At 37.3% G+C, this 17674-nt stretch overlaps 1 protein-coding gene across 2 annotated transcripts in view; it reads right to left on the bottom strand.

Annotated features, from left to right (window-relative positions):
* BEND7 (BEN domain containing 7) overlaps positions 1 to 17674 on the bottom strand; it is a 125237-nt gene that overhangs the window by 85132 nt on the left and 22431 nt on the right. For both annotated transcript variants that reach the window (XM_049881966.1, XM_049881965.1), the window contains exons 4-6: positions 12456 to 12758; positions 9356 to 9478; positions 5729 to 5994 (exon numbers count right to left, since the gene is read on the bottom strand). In XM_049881966.1, coding sequence (XP_049737923.1) covers positions 5729 to 5994; positions 9356 to 9478; positions 12456 to 12758 — 692 coding nt within the window. The remainder of the gene's footprint in view (positions 1 to 5728; positions 5995 to 9355; positions 9479 to 12455; positions 12759 to 17674) is intronic.

The raw sequence follows: 17674 nt of genomic DNA, 5'->3' as shown, positions 1-17674 counted from the left end.
CCTGCATAATAAGGTATTACAAGCCTGTTAGCAATGTTTTTAGCTTTTTCTTTCTCAGGTAATAAATTAATAATCCTGAGACTAGAATTTGATTTATGCTAAAGATATCAGAGCCAAAATGTATAATGCATATGATTTTAACCACTACTCTCTAGCTTCTTCCATCATAACTCCACTGAAATTGCTTCTCTAAGAGATGTCCACCTCTGAGAATCTGTCCTTGACCCTCCAAAAAGAGGAAGACTCCTCCTCTTCTGTGTTCCCATGGTACCTTTCGACTGCCTGTATCAGAGTTTAGTCCTATTATGCTGCAATTATTATTAATGTATTTTCCCCCGTATGGTGCTTCTTGAAGGGCAAGGGCATTTTCATTTATTTCAACATGTCTTGGAAAACAGTGATGATAATTAACATTTACTTGGTACTTACAATGTTGGAGCCCTGGTGACGTAGTGATTAAGAGCTTGGCTGTTAATCAAAAGGTCAGCAGTTTGAATCTACCAGCTGCTCCTTGGAAACCCTGTGGGGCAATTCTATTCTACACCATAGGGTCACTATGAGTCAGAATCAACTCGATGGCAATGGGTTTGTTTTTGTTTTTGGTGCTATATTCCAGGCCCTTGGATAGCACACATTACATGGATTTTCTAAGTTAATTCTCACCTTATGAACTGGCCACTAGATTACTATCCCCAATTTACAGATGAGGAAACTAAGGCTTAGAGAGGTTAAGTAACTTGTCTAAGATTATCCGGCTAATAAAGGACAAAGCAAAGATCTGAACCTAAGTATTCTGTACTAGAACTTATCATCTCAAGCATATCCTGCTTCAATTTTAATGTATTAATAAATAAATGAAAAAGTGTTTGCTTGCCTGATTTATTAGTTTCCAATGAATTACTTTACTGGGCTAAGAAGGTGTTATTGAAACTGAGATCCAAATTCAGCGGCTATTTCTATCGAAAGCATCAATGCATTATCAATTATTTATTTTAAAAAGAACGATACAAAATAAATATTGACAAAATCATCTTTGGCTGATTTATTTTCTGATAATTTTAAAATTTCTGCAGTCTGGGATTACTGGAGAATATATAATTATTGTAGTTACTACTAGAAAAACATTTTCTACTTTAAAAATTCTTATAACAAGATTTTTTAAAACTGCTCTGAGTCTTTCACCAAAGCCAGAAAACAAATCAAACAAAAAATAGCAACAGCAAAACAAACTTGGGTCATGTATGCATGCCCTGAAAAATACAAATCAATATATCCAACTAAATAGGAAGAGATGGTGACTGTAAGAAATTAACAACTGTATTGTCTGAGTACAGGTAGAGTATGGGGTTGTGAACTCAAGAAGGAATAATTAAATGCTGTATTTAAATTTGAAATTTGATTTTGGCTTTCTGCTTTTGCTTCTGTGTAACTGAGGCTTGAAATTTTATTTAATGTGCCAATTTAAATGAGTCAAATAATCCTACCCCAAAAGAGAAACATTTCTGGCCACTTCCCTTTTAAAAATACTATTAAAAAAAATAATAATAATAAAATAAACTACATATATGTATTTGCTCATTCATACATAAAAAACCCAACCAAGCCCATTGCCATCGAGTTGATTCTGACTCACAGTGACCCTACAGATAGAGTAGAAATGGCCCCTTGGGTTTCCAAGGAACAGCTGGTGGATTCGAGCTGCCAACCTTTTGGTTAGCAGCCCAGTTCTTAACCACGGTGCTGCTAGGGCTCCCATTCATACATATACAGAGTTTATTTAACAGATGTTTAGATTTGTCCCTATAAAGATTACTTAGTTTGGGCTGCTAAGGTTAAAAAAAGATCCAAAATTTATTGAGCGCTTAAAATGGGCCAGGCACTGTTGTAAGTGCTTTGCGTAGATCAATTCATTTAACTCTTCCAAAAGGCCAACTCTATGATGTAAGCACTATTTTTAATCCCTATTTAACAGAGAGAAACTGAGTCAGGAAAGTTTAGGTTTGCAAGCTCAGGTTCACACAGCTGAGGTTCTAACCTGGGCAGTATGACCTCAGAACCTGTACTCTTAACCATTAATTCTCCCCAAGAGACTTTTGAGTCAACAGAATAAATAGCCATAGTCTAAGCTTTCAGTTTTCTTTTGCACAACACTCATTCCACAAAAATTTACTGAGTATTCACCCTGTACAAGAACTGTGCTAGACCAGACACCCAACAGTTTTTCGGCACAACGGAAAGAGCAGGTGACAGACCTGGGTTTAAGAACCAGCTCTCCCGTTTTCTGGCTGTGTGTGCTACTTAAGCCCTTTTTGCTACATTTCCTCATCTATAAAATGAGGATAATAGTACCACCTCATAGAGCTGCTGAGATAAATCATTTAGCACAGGATGGCACGTATTATTATATACTCCCTGCCCTTGAGAAACTTGGGTGGAAATATGAGATATCATGTAAATAATTACAAAACGGTCTAGAAAGTTCTATAATGGACGATTGCTTAAATCATATTAGAATCTTGAGGGGAATAGGTAGAGAGAGGAGTAAAGAGGACAGAACTAATAAACGGGAGTTAAAAAGATGAGGGGGTTTTAATTAAAGCCAAGTTCTAAATCCAAAGTTTCATAAGTTTTATTTTACATATTGTGCTTTATGCAAATATAAGTGTTGTGTCATTTGCAGCCTAAATAAGTAACATTTACGGAGCACCTTTTATGTGCCAGGCGCAATAACAGGATTTTCCTGTATATTATATAACGCTTACAACACTCTGAGGTTGCGCTGACGTTTCAGTTGGTTTTGATCAGAGTTTAATGTTTTACTGCGTTTGGGTAGGGATAATCATTATTCAGCAGAAGGTGGATGTAGATGCAATGGTCTCTAACCCCACATGGGCCTTCATGTTTATGTCTGTGCGTGGATACACATTTGTATTTGTATGACACTACAAGCCACAGTGTATAAAGGAAAATAATACACCGTGAATTTAAAAAATATTTAGAGTAAAATTTTTATACTTAAAAAGTATGTTTTATATGTCATATTCCCATTGTTCCTAGCTCCAATCTTTCTCCTGTGCTCCAATGTCCAATGAACATTTTGAGAATACTAAATTTACTTTTATTTTTTATTCAGAACTGAAAGCCTGCTTCTGCTCTTGCTTCCTCTATTTCAGTTAAGGAAATCACTACCATCATCTAGTAACCAACCTAGTTTTACTTTCTACACCAAGTTCTCTGTGTGGATACCTCCTACGTGTCTCTTGTTTCTCTTTCTCTTCAGGCTGACTGCCCTTGTACAGACCCTCAATGCTCTTGCCTGGTTGACTATAATTATATTCCTCCTGAGTTTGTCTCTAGTATCTCCTCTCTCCGTCTACCCATCATCGACACTGCTGTTCAGCTACTATACGAAAACACAGATATGATTATTCCTCTACTTGAAACCTGCCATGGCTCTTTAGTGTCTACATGATAAAGACCCAAAGCTTCAGCATGATATATGAGGGCTTTCACCATCTGGCCCCATCCTACTTTTATATCATTACCTGCTACCAATCCCAGTGAGACAGCTGCTTTAGCAACATTGGACCACTTGCCCAAACCTGCAACTTTAGACCCAATCTTCCCAATGCTAGGCACTTTCCAGAACCCATCTTCAAAGATATAATTCTCATCCACTTGTTTTTCTCCATTCATTTTATAGAATAATCCCTACAAGATAATTAACTTTCTGCTTTCTCCTCTGGATTTTTCACTGAATTTTAAAAGGCTGATGGCTAAAAAATGCTGGAAAAGCACCTAAATTTGGATGCCTTAGCACTGACAGTCCCATCCCCTAGCGAGTCAGTCTCCCACCCACCCTAAGGGACTGTGCAAACAAGCTGCATTAATGCCAGCATGCAGTGTTCACAGAGAATTTCCTCATCTACTGAAGGTACTCAACGGGTGGTTCTCTAGGGGCAGCTATAGCTTTTGTTGAATAGATGAATCAATTGGCATATCAGTTGAATAATATCCACTTTTGTTTTTGCTTTTCTTTAGATGCATGTTATTCTTCAAAGACAATCAGTATCTAATCGAGTTTTCATGAACAGTTCTGAATGTGCTTTATCAAATTTAATAGCTCTTGTTAGCAAAAAAATCATGAATAAAAAATAAATTATTTTTTATATGGCATGGCATATAAATAAAATAATATTAATACTGGTAAAGATAATAATACTCTATTTGATTCCAAATATTTCACTAACGTACATAGGCCTTTTTCAGATCTTCCTCATCTATGTGCATTTGGAGCTTAAAAATAAAAAAAATTCAAAAAAAGGAAATAGTTCAGTCATTACCAGTAGATCAGCCCATTTGGGATGTGATTTATGCAATTCAAATTACTGCTCCTGATACACCAAAACCTATCAGAAAAAATGCTTGTCAAATTCAAGGAAAATATAAAAGTATTATGAACACTGCTGAGGATGGACTGAACTGTGTTGTGAAACGATTCACCTCTCCTTCTGAGTATATGACCTACGTGGAGTTGGAAAGCAGGACCTTAGCTGCAATAATAATAACAATAATACAAAACACTCATATGAGCCGATTCGTCCAGGGTGGAGCATTATCATTAACGACCTTTTTAATTGTTTTTAGTCTTGAAGAACTTTACAATAAATAGCATGTGTTCATAGATAAAAATACCCCTTTAACACTAAGGTTGGGTAAAAGTTCAAATAAATTTTCTAGTCTAAAAGAGTCACAAGATGATTATTTTTGTCACCTCCCTCTATTAAAGGCCCAATGTGGATATATGCTAGCAAACTGACTTTCTGTATCTTAAAAGGCAGCACTTTTTAAAAACAACAGCAATTTATTTCTTATTTAAAGTTTAAAAGGTAGGGCCAAACTCAATTCCTATATAGCCCTGTGGGAGTTCTCAGCAGGATTCTCATCCAATGCAACCTGGTAATAATAGATCACTCATTCTCGTTTATTTTAAGAACTCTCCCAACAAGTTGGGGTTCACAACACAAATGTACTTAGATAAAAATACTGTAAATATATGCAATTGCAAACATAACACATCATTAAAAAAATTAGCTTATGGTCACAGAAATATACAATGACAAGTCTGAGGGCTATCTAGACGTCATCCAACATCTGACTTCAACGACATTCTAGCTATGATATTAAAATAGAAAATCCTTTGTGGAGCGTTAACCTATCATTACAGAGTAAATGGCATGGCACTGCAACCTAATTAGCAGTGTAGCTTGCATCTATAAAATAGAATTAGAACTACTGCTCCTTTTTTATTATTAGTTTGTGTCTCTAGAAAGGTGTGACCTTATCTGTATGGTTCTGTTCACTTACTCCCATCTACAAGGGATTTAATTACGCTCTTTTAGTTCCCTACACTGAGAAAGCTGAAAACTGCCACTTCAAAATTTTAAAACGCTAAAGAAATTAGTGAGAAGATTATTTACTGTCACTCTGCTTCCTTCAGAAATAATGACTAGAAACATGTTTAAACAAATAATGCATAACATTTTAGGAAAAGAAAATTCCAGGCAAGGGAATTATTAGTAGTCTTCCTTCCCTCTCTGCCACATGTATTCTGCAAGTATCTCAGGTTTTCTTGGGCAGAACTAGTTAAGAGGAAAACGTCTTAATAGTATAAAATTCCTGAAAGTTACATCACATTAGAGTCTGCAGCCATAGAATATCAACTTACATCTGAGGAAGGTGATTCAAGAACAATGCCAAATCCTAAAACGTGGTTCTCCTCAGTGGAGATGTGCTCGGCTGCTTGGAGACCAGACTGCTCAGAGGCCACTGCTGTCTTCTTTTCAGTTTCTAACACACTGGGCTTCTGTTTCACAGTAAGAGGTTCAACAGTCTTTGGGGGAACTTTTTTCTTTTTATTTCTCTTGCGTGAGACAGCAGTTCGCTGGGAGCATATAAGGGAAATTGGGGGTTGTTGTCTGTTTTGAGTTCCAACTGTGAACAATAAACAAAAATATGGTACAGGCACTTGTGTCTAACTTTGGAAAACTTACCACCCATCTACCTACATGCTTGACAAACTGAAACTGAAATGAGGCCCACTCACAAATCTCGTACTGGACCAAAAGGTAACCAAATGCTGGCTCTGGAGCACTTTTAAGTTTTAAAGGCAAAACAGAGACCTCCATGCTCTCCGGTAAGCCAATTTCAGGAATATTTCAATTGTGATTTGGGGTTAAATTGATCAGTTGCTAATAATCTACAGGTGTCAAAACTTACAACACCTGAGAAATGGTAATCATTTGGGAAACTCTGATCAAAAAGAACAGTTTGAGTGATTCTGTAGTAGGACCAGTAAGCATATGGACAAAGCCTGTTATTCACTCATGAGGTCCAGTAACTCCTTCACCACCAAAAAAGTATCCCCCACACATTGACTCTATCCACAGTATTATGTTACATGGTTTCAGGCCAGGCCACTTCTCTGTACCTCAGTTTATGTAGCTGAAAATTAGGAATAATATGGCTCTGTAGTCATCAAACAAATTAGTAAAATTCAGAAGAAGTCTGAGCTCCAAAGATGAAAAGAACTCTACTAGGGCTAAGACTGACTATACACTTAAAGAAGTCAAGGATGGTAATTGTAGTTTTTACACATGCACTTTGAGAAGCAACATTTGTTAACCGTTTAAACACACTCATGGAAAATTTAACAGGAAAATACGGCATTATTTAGATCTTTAGATATTAATAAAAAAATATGGCTTATAAAATATAACCACAGGAAATGCCTGCTTTTTTCAGAAATATAGCTATACATATAAGCCAAAAAAAAAAGTCCTAAAATGCACATAAATATGGATCACTCCCTCTTATTTATGTGTCCTATCAATTTGAAAATAAAGAATACTTACACTTTGAACTTGATATTTTCATCCCCAGACTGGGAAGCAATTTATAGATAAGTACTTGAAACCTACTATCTGCACTGCAAATGAGCACTGAAAAGCTTTTCAACTACTCATGCCGTTGTCTAGCTCAGTGGTTCTCAACCTGGGCTGCACATCACAGTCACCCTGGAGCTCAAAAAAAATCCCCATGCCTCAGCCGCACCCCAGACTAATTTAATCGGAATTTCCAGGGGTGGGGCCTGGGCACCACTATTTCTTTCAAGCTCTGCAAGCAGTTCTGAAGTGCAGCCAGAGTTGTGAACTTTTTTCTGTTCTGTCTGAATTTTCACCCAAGGCTTGGTCTACAGTCCCAAAGTTAAATGGATAACTGAAGCAATTATCAAGATGGTCTAGGGCACAGGCCTCTCTAAACCTCGCTAATCGAAATTAAAAGTGAAAATGGTTTTGGCTCAAAGAACACAGGGACTATCTTAGTTTTTGGTCTCCCTGAAGTCTAGATACAGCCCTAGTCTTCTGATTTCAGGTCTTATCACTCGATCTTATTCCTTGCCTTCTCCTTAAAGTAAAGGTGAAACTTTCTAATTTAAATCTAAGTCTTATAGGCAATAAACCTTAAGTAAATCTGCCCACACAATACAAACTTATAAGTTTCAGAAAATTAAAGAAGAGTAATTTATGCAGTTTTATCCTTTATGCTATCCTATGGCTTTGGAATAGTTTACTGTACTAATCTGCAGAGGTTCAGAAAAGAAAACATGGTGACAAAGTGGCATTTACTTAATAGATTCTAAAAAGGTTTCAGTCAGAGACTTAAAGGGTTGCAATTTGTAGTTTGCCTTTTCAGTAGTAAGGAGCTTAAACTACAAAATAAATCATTACAATTTCACGCACATATTTTCTTAAGTGCTAACAAATTCTTCCTCTGAGAAAAGAATCCGAACATAATAAAGTAACCTTTCTCTCTGAGCTCCTTATTTAGGAAATGTTAACCTCTGCCAGGCTAATAAGAACCCAGATTATTGTGGTGGAACAAGGTGAGTCAAATACTTACTGACCTGAGCAAAATGCTTCTTTTTCCTTGGGATAAAACCAAATACAGTACTTAAAGAGATGTTGCTCTTCAGAGAGCCTTTTGCTCACCTTTTGATCACCTTTAATGTGATTTGGGTCACTGATATGCTTAAGTACTAATCTTTTTATATCAAAATCACATCATTGAATATTAAAATTTTACTAGAATTCACTAAATGGCACCCAAGAACAATTTCTGAAAGATGACCTTTCTGAATATTATTATGGTGAAATGGTAAGAAAGTCAGTCATAATATGACTATGTTGTTTATTTTCCTGCTTTAGGCTAAGACCAAATAACAATTTTCCCTGACAAGACGGACAGGTTGATAACTTGATTTGTTTTCCTGTACCTGTGACCAAAAAAAAATATCTGTTTTTCTCCTAATTGTAGAGACTAGAAAACACAGCTACCATAATAAAGACCTAGACTTGCAGACTGTTATGTAATGCTCTGTGGTCTTTATAATATTATTAATGAAAAAGAGTTTACATTTATATAATGCTTTACAAAGTCTATTTACATTTACTTTCTAATTTTATTCTCAAAACAACCCTGTGAGTTCAATATTAATGTTTCATTTACAGATGAGACGTGAGGCTCAGATAAATCGCACAGCTACAAGAGGGGAACTGGGACTCCAAAGTCAAACTACAAATTCATTTTTCTTTTGTTCTTCATCTTGTCTAACAGTGGTAAGTAAAAAAAGTCATGTAAATAAGGAAGAAAAACTTGAGGTGTCTCTGAGCTATCAACACTATAGTTTCTATATCCTGAATGCTGGAAAACCACAAATGGAGCCTGAGGTAAAGTTCAACATGTCTTGTCTGCTTAAGTTCTTGAATATGTTCAACAGTGGAGCCCATACTTCCTAACGGGCTCCTCCACATGTATTAAAAATGGGTGACATTCCAAACATCAAGTCAAGCCCCCAAAATGACTTGGACAGTAGCGGGGATTGTCCAAATATACACAGCCCCCAACTTGGGCACCTCAGGATGTAAGGAGGTGAGTTGTCCTCATTTTCTTTCCTGATGTGAACCTTACTGTCAGTTCCCATAAGAAAACTGAACTCAAGAACTGTGCCCGCCTTTGTGTACAATACTTCCAAAATTTAATTAACTGACATTTGTGAAGTACTAGGAGATCATGGGATGAAGTATACGGAGTATGGGTAGTGTTATTAGCAATGAAAAAATTGGTTTGATTTCCTAAAGGAAAAATGGGTTTTAAGAAAAAGCTGAGAAAATGTATGCTTTGAAAGTGCACAGCAAGACAGCAAGGTGGGAAGACTAAATAATAAAAGGACAGTAAACGTCCCAACCGAAGATGTCAGATATGCATTAAAAATCAAAGGACTTGTTCTTTGTACCTGCTTGAATTTGCATTAATTTTCTCATGGTCTTGAGTTCTTGGAGAATGGCCTGCAACGTTGACTGGCAGTTACAGGTACAGCAGTTTGATTCACCTGACGAATTCACCACTGGAAGTTCTCCTAAGCATAAAAGAAAAGAGTGACACACTCCAAACAAAAAACAATATATACAAAGAGGAAGAAAAAGAAAAAAGAAGGTATCTTGACGGGATTTTGAAGCATATGTAATTATTAAGAAACTGTACCTAAGGAAAATGTACCCAGTAATTTTCAAAACCTAAATTTTGGGCCCTGACTTAATCCAATTATGCAAGCTTCTATGCTGTAAGGTGCGTGCTGTTTCCAAGGTGGTGGAGCCTGCATGAACATATGAACACAACGCACTGTCTCAGCAGGCCTCTCTATTGTCAGATCAGTTCACCTCAGATAACAGTATCATAAAGTTCACTATAAACATACTCACACTATTTTGTACAAAAAACGAGCTCTGAGAACAGCCTTACAAAAAACTGGTAGTTGTGTATGTTTTAAGAGTTTATATTAAAAGTTAAATGAGAGTCTTACTATTAAAAATAGTTTGAATATTAAGTATGGTACTTCAAAAATTAAGAACCGTGAACACAACTAAAACTTTTAGAATACTCTCTGGGTGTACTCAGTGTGTTTGGGATGGAGAAAAGAAGTGGAAAAAGGGTATAGGAGTGTATTTTTTAACTTGATAGGTGAGAGGGTGTTGGTGTGTTGGCATTTCTCCAACTTAATAAAGGAGATCTTACAACTTGTATTCATTCCCATTTCTTACTCTTCCCTCACCTCAGTCTTTTCCATTTTTAAAATGTAATCTCTTTTCCTGAATAAAACTCTCCTATTTTGTTTCTCTTATATGTAAACAAATATCTTCCTATTGTTCTTAGAATAAAATGGGACATCTGCAAAATCACTTCTCCAGGAGAATTCCTCTAGCATCAACATTCATCCCTTACTATCCTAAAATGGATCAGTTTAAGAGACTGCTATCAGTTATGTCTTCTCATAGGTGAAAGAGCTAAGTTCTAGGGTTTTATTCCAATTATATCTTTTAGTACACATTAAATGTAATTTAAATCCTGTAACATGAATTATACGTTATGCATCACAGTATCCACATTTTCATAGTGGATACTATGAAAAAAATTGCCACAGCAAAATCATGAAATACTTACAGATAAATTAATGTTTGAAGTAGCATAATTATTTAAATTCAAAATTGTAGCAAACTGAGGTTACAACTTTAAAACTGCAAATGATTTCAATGAATTATCAAAGTAATTACAGTTATACGTAATACATTTCTATTGAAAATATGCAAGCAATAAACACAAAAAGATCTATTTTCAAAATAATATGGGGGAATTTATATTTGTAACTTTTATTAATATTAGTAATATTTTCCAAAGTAAATCTACCATCCTTGTTGTGAACTGGAAAACAGAACACTATTTACCAAAACTTATTCATATGGGGTCTACTAACATTATACATATACTGTTGCTGCTGCTGTTGTTAGGTGCCGCTGAGTCAGTTCCAACTCATAGCGACCGTACAGGACAGAGTAGAACTGTCCCATAGGATTTCCAAGGAGCAGCCAGTGGATTTGAACTGCTGATGTTCTGGTTAGCAACCAAGCTCTTTGCCACCAGGGCTCCATATATATATATATATTAGGATATTTTATTTTTCATAGTTCTTTCATGGCAGTAGTTAGGAGGGCCTTATAGAATATCCCTAGTCACTGTTCTAAGTACTTTTTTTTTTTTTTTTTTTATCATTTTTAGAGGATAAAGCCAAGCCTTTTCAACTTGTTATAAATCATTTTCTAATTTTAAAGAGAACTGACTTTTTTCTTATGGAGGAGTCTTTAAAGAGCCATCTCCTTCCGACCTGGAAGCGTGCCAACCTGTGAATTTGATATCAGCTTATGTAATATTGAGGGAATGATAAGATACCCGTACATCTACTGGGGTCTCTTGCTGTCACATCAGCAGTGTCTCAGGACAGCTTTTCATGCCTTTGAGTTGGTTGCTGCAAATTATGTTTTTTTAAAGAATCAAAACAGTTTTCTTTTTTTTAAAGAATACCGTGAAATAAAAATGAATGGAAAGTCCTTAATTTTTTAAGGAAACTGAAATGCACCTTCCTGCTAAGTACATTCTTATTTTGTCTTGTTCCTTTTGTGAAAACTATAGATCTGCACATCTATACATAATTTACAGGACAAATAAAATCCAGTGCCACTGGATGGAAATTTAACATGACCAGAAAACTTGTCAATTTCTTCCTGAAAACCCGCTGCAGTCGAGTCGGTTCCGACTCACAGCAAAACTATAGGACAGAACAGAACTGCCCCATACGGCTTCCAAGCAGTGGCTAGTGGATTGGAATTGCTAGCCTTTTGGTTAGCAGCCAAAGCACTTAACCACTGTGCCACCAGGGCTCTATTTCTTTCTTAAGCTTCGCAAAAAAATTGCCACTTGATATTTTCTTAACAGTTAGGAATCTAAATTAAGGCATTTTACTTGAAAGGAATAGTTTTCAACACTAATTAAGGAAGTTATAAAATATGGATCATTTGGTCCAGTAGCTGCAGTGGAGTTTAAAGCAAAGGTGCCACTCCGGACCCTATTAGTCTTCCCTTTAGCTTCTCCTTATAATGAAAGAAAGTAAAGAGTAAGCAAGAGGATATGTTAATAACATATCACATGGCCAGGAAGCTTCTTTTAGTGGCAAAGGGGAGTTCTTTCTGCCCTGAGGTTCAGTCCTGTGTGACATATCTGTAAATTGGCAAATGACAACTTCTGAAAGGGCTAAACTCTCTAAGAAATCTTCACTTCCAATATAGATCCCCTAGTCTTTCCTGATTCTCAATTCTGGTGTTTTACACCCTTCAACTTCTTCCTTTATATTTTCTCTCTCTCTTAAAATAGCTCAGGTAAGACAGGTGATTAAGGGAGCGTTTAACTCATTGTATTGAACTCAAAGATTGAGCTGAATATTTAGAAAGAAAACACGTTCAGGACAATCTCCCGAGTGCATTCTGAATATCTGATGACAGGCGTACCATTGGAGCTTCCAGCAGCGTGGGGCTGACTCTGGAAGGTTCTAGAGCGGGTGCCATGCTGTCCTGAGAGTTGTCTGCTTTGAGATGGTATTTCATTCCACGCACCACCTGAAGAAGGGCGGAGGCTCTGCGGGGCCTCAGCAGAGGAGTTCAGACGCTGAGGCCAGATTAAATCTGAATCCTGGGGCTCTTCTTTTAATTTTTCTCCTTCCTTGCCAACACGCTGGTAGATTCTCCCAGTACTATCATTCAGTAATCTTCTCATTCCTGTAATTTGTTTTTTAATTTCCATGCTTTCATCTCCTAATGAAAACAGAGCAAAAGTTAGCAAATGAAAAAACAACCCACTACCAAAAAAAAAAACCACTTCTTTGGAAATGGGGAAAGATTACTGATTCCAAGAGGAAGCTTACAGAAACTTAAGTAATCTATAAAAAATAAATAAAAGCAGGAAAGTTGGTCATGGTGGGAAGAAACCCATCATATTCCTGCTGCATCTCATTTTAATCCCTTTCTCACCAAGTTCGCTTACAATAAAAAAGTTTCCTGAATGTGTTTCATCTGGGACAGACTTTTAAATTCCCTCTTCAGAGGCATTTTCTGAGTCAGGGTGGCATAAGAAAATAAACCAAGACAGAAAATCAAGGTGGGACTATAAAGCAGAAATCTTCTGCTTCGATGGGCCTCAGTCACTCGCTTGTAAAAGAAATCCAGACAGGGCAGGGCATTGACACTACTCTGCCTGTCTGTTAGCTTCAACACTCAGGTGCAAACGGGCAACCCCTTCACCCGAGTGTTTCAAGGAAGAGTGTACAGTGTGAGCTGCGATGCAGAGATTTGGAGAACGTGATGTGTGGCACAGCAGCAGCACTACTAGCACAGGACGTACTCCAGAATCACACACTGTTGGTGGAGACACCACCTCAGAGATGATAATACAGGAAGTAGAAAGAGACTGAGTTGTAATAAAGGTGGGGTTTTGGCTTTCCAACTCCTTATTCACAGAAGAGACTCCCGACTCTGCTGGAACTGTACCTCAGCCCAGTCAGGTCCACATTGTCCCTGCCCCACTCCAGGTAAGGGACTTAGCAAGCAAGCACTGGAAGGGTGGAACTGCAGTCCTTCCCCCTGTCCTCCTCCTAGCCCTGTCGGTTGTCCTGACTGTCTGCCTGCTGGACCTGCCCAGGCCAAATCCACCAACAGCCCCTCCACAACGTCAACTTCATAACTAGGTGCCAAAGATAACAGATTGTTTCTACACTCCACTGCACCCACATGTGTTCTTTTTTTTGGGGGGGGAGGATTTTTTTTTGCCTCAGGGCGTTTTCCCCCCGAAAACTAACATACCTCTGTACTGCCCTGGGGGCACACAAATATATTTAAAGATAACAACAAACTGTACAGATATAAACTATTTTCCATAATATACTAACATTAGAGGATACCACCATCTATTAGGAGCTATTTTAAAACATACTATCTTCTTAAATTGTGGATCAGCCAGTATCTTCACAAAGATTAAGGGAAGTAGATTTTTTTCTCTAACCTTGATATTAAAATAAAAGTCTTTTGCCAGGGTATACATATATACTCTCATACGGCAACTCTGTTAAATGCTGAAAACTTAAACTATGAGAAAAAGAAAAGGCCAATAAAAAAATCTGTAAGAAAAACATAGCTCCTGCAAATAAACACAGCACGTTTAATATAATGATGTTTTAATGCACTTAACATCACTTAAGTCTAATTTCTCTGCAGAAATGGTAATTGCACAATCAGCCTAGGTATTGTGTGTAGTCAAGTTAGACATTTAGCTCAATAATACATTTATTACATTTCTGAATATAAGGCAACTTTTATATACTATCTTGAAATAAGTATCTTCAATTTTTTAAATGCTAATAAAAATATTAGTTCTGCCTTTAATTGCTAACATAGATGAACACAGAAGTGACACAAATTTACAAATTTACAAAAATGCTATGTGCTGGCATATGTTTGAAAAGAGAAATATTTTAATTTTTAATAAAACTAATTTTACTTCAAACACCTGTGAAAATTACAATATAGAAACAATAAATCACATTCCAGAGCATAATTATGGGAAGGAATGACCAAGCACGATTTAAATAATGCATAGTCAGCAAAATTTACAACTTCTTCAAGTTACCTATTGAACAGGATGTGTCTGGAAGAGCTCCCAGAGGGATGCAGAACGAGAAACATATAGGCAAATATGGCATTAATTTCAGCATCCCAACCTACATTTTGTTATTGTTGTTGTGTGCCCTTGAGTTGATTCCAACTCACAGCAACCCTGTATGATACTGTAGAACTGCCCCATAGGGTTTCCTAGGCTGTAATCTTTATGGGAGCAGATCATTCTTTTCTCCCACAGAGTGGCTGGTGAGTTCGAACAGTAGACCTTTCAGTTAGCAGCTGAGTGATTAACCACTGCACCACTAGGGCTCCTTACATATATTTTACAGGCCAGTTAACAGCATATTTTTGGCAAGAGGAAGCATCTTTCTTGCATGGTTTTTACCCTAAATCTTCTAGATGAGAGGCTAGTCCCACATGCATCAAAGGCTGCCCACAGACTGATTTTAGTTGGCTCAGGATGGTGGTCGCCACTCCCTTCCTCCTGGCTCCCTGGAAAAAGCTGCCACCAGCTTGGCCAGGCAGAGGCAGGCGCACTCCCTGGTTCTTGAGTCTATGCCAGCTTACTCCTCCACACTAACCCTGACATATCACAGGAAAAGGGATATATCTCTTTTCAAAGGATGCACCTCTCCTCTGTAGATAGAACTCTATAATGAAGTGCTTTTTAGGAAAAAGAAAGTTACAGGATTCTGGAACTTTCTAAGACCAAATCTGCTTTGTCACAGCCTTAGTTTCATAGTTCTAGATTTATGTTTATGAAAATTACAAGACTGGAAATACAACTTGGGTTTTGCATGATTTCTATTTCATGTTTATGACCAGACTCCTAAGCTACAGATGAAGACAAGGAGAGAAGGTGAAAAGCAGGGCGGGAGACTCTGATTGTGGGCTGCCCTTACAATGTTTAGAAATATTTCTTCCAAAGGCAAACCAAACCAAACAATAACAAAAACAAACCACCACAACAAAAACTCAGACCTGGGAAGACCAAGGAGAAGGAAAGAATACTGTTAAGGATACAACAGAAGGCCAAAGACAAATCTGCCCGACTTAACAAGAATGCTCTTAGTCTATCCGACTGTAAGCACATTTTAAAGCCAGAAAACAGACAATTGCAATAAACAGACAATTGCAATAACCGGAGAAGTCTTTTCTGAGAGGAGGATTGAGAGATTGTGGGGAGGCCGAAGAAGGGTTGATTGGGGGAAAGCTTTTTAGAGGAGACAGGCTGGGCTTTCCCAAAATGTAACTGGACATTTATGAATGGTCTCTAGGGTTAACTGAATTCCTTTAGCAAAAGAAATAGGGAGCAGCAGTGGAGATCACACCCAGAAATACTGCCTGGGTCGAAGGAGTTCTAGAGCTTAATTACTTATGCAGGGAATGACAGGCTTTGGCACAGAAAAGGAAAGGGGTTTCCTTGTACATTTGGGACAGATGGAGCAGAGAGTCAGAGATGCGACCTGAAGACTAAAAGTAAGGATGACAAGAAGGTGGAGTTGACCTACATAAACTGGGAGGTAGTGCGTGCTGACTGTAGACAAATAGGACAAGTAGGCAGAAGCTCAGACAACAGATGCTAGGGGGTACAGTGGAAAGTACTAAGATGGTATTCCTGAGACCTGCACTCGCTTAACTGTACTAACTTGCTACTTGGTATAAGACAAGTCACTTAATATTCTTGAACTTCAGTTTCCTAAATGAAAGTTTGAAGCAGATCTGTGCTATGTATAGCCTCAGGGGTACAGGAAAGTAGTCCAGGAGGGATGCAGGGCTTTCAGAGTTACCAAAATGTTAACAGAGTACTTCTTAGTCATGTGTTCTTCTCCGAAAAAGTGGGCTTATTCTGTCTGTCACAGTAGAGCCCAAGTTCTTTGATTAGAAGATTGGCAGAAAATATATCAGAGACTGAGGTTTCATGCATTAGTTAAGCTCTATTTGTCTTTTTAGTTCTAATTAGAAAATATCTTTTCCATGTATAAATACCAGGAAAAGGAAGCTCTTAGAAGCAATGAGCCATCTTGAGAAACATGATCTACAAGGAAACCTGGACACTTTCCTGATTTCTTTCCAAGCCCTTCTTTCTCTTCACTACGCTCAACTTCAAGAGTTTGGGGCGGGGGAGGGGGCAGGGAATCATACTAAATAAAATGGGTCTGTGTTATCTGGCTTCCTTATAGGTAAAACAACTTTAACTGAGATTCTTTTGAGAGTTTAATAACTATACTCCTTGGAAAAGATCTAATTAAGACGACAAGCTGAATTCCATCCTTTATTCAACTGCAAGACTTAACTGTATCACTTTCCTTTACATAAAGACTTTATATAATACATAATCTTGCACGATTTGATAAGAATGAAAACACAGAAGTCATCATACATAAACTCTCTTAATCTGGACTGGAGAGAAGGATATATTATATAGGATCTGATTATTAACAGTCTGGTATGATAAGAGAAAAAAGGCTATAACATACAAACATATATAGAGAGGTTGAATGTAAACATCATGACTCCATTATAAATGCCTTCTTATTATGAAGATTCATGAAGACCAGTTATCCTACCTTTGCCTTATAAATGAACTAGTGTTGATATACGGTAGGCATTCCACAAGCCTTTCTCAAATAAATGAAAGAAATGGTTTATCAAGACCAGAATAAAGTCCAGTAGTCTTAAATGTTACACTAAAGTTATAAACAAACAATATACTAACAAGATGGGGTGAAAAAGCACCAGAAATGATTTGTTCAACAAACATCTATCAAGCACCTCCTGGGCCCAGAGACACAAAGATCATGTGGTACAAACTGAAAGGTATCCCTCCCCCAATGTCTCATCTTCTTTTACCCAAATCCTGTCATGCTGATTTCCTGTTTTAAAAAATGCCATGATTTAAAAAAAAAAAATTTTTTTTTTTTACTGACCCCTATCTCTTCTGTGTACCCCAAAACTCCGTTAGCAAATTCCCTTATCATTTGCAGATGACTCTGTTTCCTTGCCAGACCTAAACTCCGCCTCTTCCCCAAGGACCTGCTTTCCCCACAGCCTCCTGC

The sequence above is a fragment of the Elephas maximus genome, chromosome 4 (genome assembly GCF_024166365.1).
Source record: "Elephas maximus indicus isolate mEleMax1 chromosome 4, mEleMax1 primary haplotype, whole genome shotgun sequence".
Taxonomy (NCBI): domain Eukaryota; kingdom Metazoa; phylum Chordata; class Mammalia; order Proboscidea; family Elephantidae; genus Elephas; species Elephas maximus.
The sequence above is the reverse complement of the archived record's forward strand: the minus strand, read 5'-3'. Positions and strand labels throughout refer to the sequence as shown.